The sequence below is a fragment of the Helianthus annuus genome, chromosome 5, assembly GCF_002127325.2.
Source record: "Helianthus annuus cultivar XRQ/B chromosome 5, HanXRQr2.0-SUNRISE, whole genome shotgun sequence".
Lineage (NCBI taxonomy): Eukaryota > Viridiplantae > Streptophyta > Magnoliopsida > Asterales > Asteraceae > Helianthus > Helianthus annuus.
Window position 1 is genome coordinate 72,664,815 of NC_035437.2, and position 3,744 is coordinate 72,668,558.

At 41.3% G+C, this 3,744-nt stretch overlaps 1 protein-coding gene across 1 annotated transcript; it reads right to left on the reverse strand.

Moving 5' to 3' along the window:
• Window positions 1–580: 580 nt before the first annotated feature.
• LOC110943032 lies at window positions 581–1,405 on the reverse strand. The gene has a single exon (XM_022184789.1). It carries the CDS (start codon window positions 1,403–1,405, stop codon window positions 581–583), a length of 825 nt encoding a protein of 274 aa, XP_022040481.1.
• Between the last annotated feature and the right edge of the window lie 2,339 nt (window positions 1,406–3,744).

Consider the following 3,744-nt stretch of genomic DNA (forward strand, 5'->3'; position numbering starts at 1 on the left):
CCTAGGTGGGCCGATAACTTGATGGAACCGCACACTCTTGTGAATGATGAATTAACTTCTACACGTTTTGTGATACCTGAACTTGTGATGTGAATTTGCATAAGACCCGAATACTTGGTATGTGATTTTATGATGGATGTTATGGACTGTTGTGTTGCATGATTACCTGTTACAACTTGCATTATCACATGTGATTTACTTTTACGCTACATGGGTAAAGGGTTACCCCGGTGAATATTATATCATCAAACCAATAAAACAAGTGGGGAGCAGAACAAACCCCAATTCTCTAGAATGACATGCCATTCTAGAGCAAACCAAGAAAACACGCAAACAAGCAAACAAGACTAGACACAACCGTCAGTCAATACAATCTGAAACAGACAACTCTACTCTAGCCACAATCGTCATCTTCAATCAGTAATCCTCGTGGCAGGATCCATTCTTGCAGAATCCTCTCCACTTGACTGGTTCTTTTAAACCGCATCGTATGAAGCTTCATCTTGACTGTAGACAAAATAATTTCAGCTAGCCGATCAACACTCCTCTTCTTATCCGTAAACAACCAGCAGTTCCTCTCCTACCAGACAAAATACCCTGGCACACTGACAACCAACTTGCTAATCACATGCCTTGCGTTCATAGAGTTTGCGACTTGCACCAGATGACCGAAGATCATATCCCACGAGTTGACGACCGAAGTTAACCCCGCCATATCTTTAATTCCATTCCACACCTGAGAACCATACGAGCATTCAAAGAAGAGATGCTCATGAGAACCCGGCCCCACCGAACACAGAGAACAACACATCAAATTGAAGTTCATATTGCCTGACGCACTCCACGTAGCCATAACATCCTGAGTCTTCAATTTCTTGTTAATCAAAAGCCATATGAAAAACGAATGGCGCGGAATAGCTTGCGGAAACCAAACCAAAGCCGCCCATTGTACTTCATTCTGCGTGACCCGAATATCATCCCAAACATTGAATGTACTATAAACCAACTCCTTTCCAGCTGAAGATTGCCAAACGACCCTATCGTTCATAGGCCAAAGATTGATATGCTGCATGTTATGAAGTATAGGGTATCGGGTAAGCCATTGATCAGACCATTCCCACTCTCCATGTCGAAATACATCTGCCACCTTCGCATTAAGCGTGAATCCCGCATTTGCAATAGCTCTCGGAGTGATGAACGAGCTCAAAGGGAAAATGGCATCCCATTTATCAAACCACATCGAAGCTAGTTTACCATCACCAATCTTTATCCAAAGATGCTGCTGGACCATAGGCCGAAGACTTAACAACTTCCTCCACGTCCAAGTTACATTACTTCGCATAGGAATATCACAAAAACTCCGGCCCCTAAGACGATACGAGTGTATCCAAAACTGATTTGTCATTGGTAACCACATTAGGGTTTGGTTGACCAACTTGGAACAAGAACATAACATACCGAGCAAAACTAAGGTGAGTTCACTACTCTTTATACAAGCATGCGTCCAGTGGGGACAAACAAACAAACAAACAAACTTGCATCCCTGTAGGGGATACTTTACAAACCCATATCCTTGGAGGGGGTATGAGGCAGATTTCAGTTTAATTTCGATGTTGGATAATACACTCACGTCTATCACCATAAGTCCCATCTTACTACCGAACTAGTTGCTTGGAGGGTAATGGGGTTATTAGTTGATAGCTCTATTAGATTTGGCACCCTCACGATGTACCTGGATAGGACGGGCGTGAACTAATGACCTTAACCACTCAACCAATGTTGATAGGCATTGGAGAAATGGCAAACAACAATCGTCTTGCGTTATCGAGTTATTATTAACATGTCTTTAAACTAAACACTTGACAAATAATCATGTAACATGATTTTCGGTAAACAAAACTGTGAACTCGCCAGCTTTATGCTGATACACTTTTTCTGCATGCTTGCAGGTCGATAGATACATGATATGGGACTTGCAGTCGGGAATGCTAGAGTGGTCATGGGTCATGATACTTGAGAAGACATTAAAAGTTGAAATGCTTTCAAACAATACGACACTGAATTTGATGAATAATATTATATGCTTCCGCTGAACGTAAACTCGTGATGAACAAGTATTTTGAATTACACTATTTACATTGAATAGGAATTTCATTTTATTATATTATTGTTAGTTCAACGTGATTAGTGGCTAGATCCTAGTACATCACATGCCTCGCGGGGGTTTCCGCATGTGGTATTTTTAGGGTGTGACAGTTTGGTATCAGAGCCACTGGTTATAGTGAACTAGATTTTAAAACGTCTTTATAAAATCAGACTATAACCAAACAGTACTGAAACCGACCACGACACTCAGCTCCAGATTGCAAGGTTCATCTTTTGTTTACTCTATGAGTTATATACCTAGTGAACACTTACTTATGACATTGCATACGATTACATACTTGGCTCTACAATATGATTACCTGTGCTGCTTGCTTACGTTATGATGCATTGATAGTATGGCATTACCATTAGACTTTCGTAAACCTTAATTATATGATATCATTCATCTTGCTACTCAAATCTGAGGAACCTTTTAGCGCGAGTTAAGAGGAGTTGAGATGAACATGCAAACTGCATTATCATTATGGGTGCACACATAATAATAATGTGGAGTGCATAGTGAGGCTTAATAAGTGTGAAAGGGGTTCTGACCCTTTTATCCGACATAATGGGGGATTCGACAATCTATAGGAGTCATAATGATGATTGCCTTCTACTCAGATGTGATCTTTTCACTCCCCCCCCCGAATCCTTATGCATCTCGATGATAATGAGTGTTGCCTGAACACTTATCTGAATGTCTGGAGAACTGATTAAGAATATTAGGTGTTAGTGCAAACGTCTCTGAGTTTGATATTGAAGTGTTAAATTTTGGTCTGCACTTTTCCCACTTTTCGCGTTTGCTCGAACTCAATGAAGTGGCGCCTTAGACCAAGAAGTATGGTCACCTCTACAAATCTAGGACGACTTATTGTGAATTATTCTCTTAGCTCACATGGCGATGAATAAGAAGTTGAACGTGGTACATTACCGATCTTAGTGTCTTAATGGCTCTGATTACCGACAATGAACACAAGTAGAGTGACTTCAATCAAGCCCTCCAACTATAGTCAGCAATAGAAAAAAAGACTGACAACAACGACTGCAACCACATCGAGTCACCTCCTACAAATCAAATCGAGGAATAAATGCTGGCAAGCGACCGGAGTATAGGATATGTAATTACTAGCACCATGGGCAGTGCCCTAGGATGTGTCAAGAAATGCGAGAAGGTGGACCCTTTGGCGAAAGATCACAGGGCTCTGTTCCCAAACCTACAGCATCAGAAGCAACAGCCACGGCAACAACAAGATACTCGTAAGCATTGCCTTCAGTATGGAAAGGAAGCTGACCTCGATAAGGATTGGTCGTTGTTAAGTCAAAACACTAACAACAACAGGAACAATAACAATGCTGGGAATCCTCCTATCAATAATAGCGACGGTGGAAATGGTGCTCGTGGAAGAGCATTCACAGTTGGCGTAGGTGATGCCAGGAATGATAGAAACAAGGTGATCTGTATGTTTTGTGATTAGTCTCTTCGCTTTTGTTCTATTCAACCCCGACACCTCTCGAAACCAAGCATGTTGTAGAATTGGCTGATAGTAAGTCAACTGAACCTTCACATGTTCATTTAGGGTGCAAAATCGATCTTGTGGG

Excerpts from the sequence above, each read along its gene's own strand:
- LOC110943032 (XM_022184789.1), bottom strand. The coding sequence starts at position 1,405 with ATGACAAATCAGTTTTGGATACACTCGTATCGTCTTAGGGGCCGGAGT.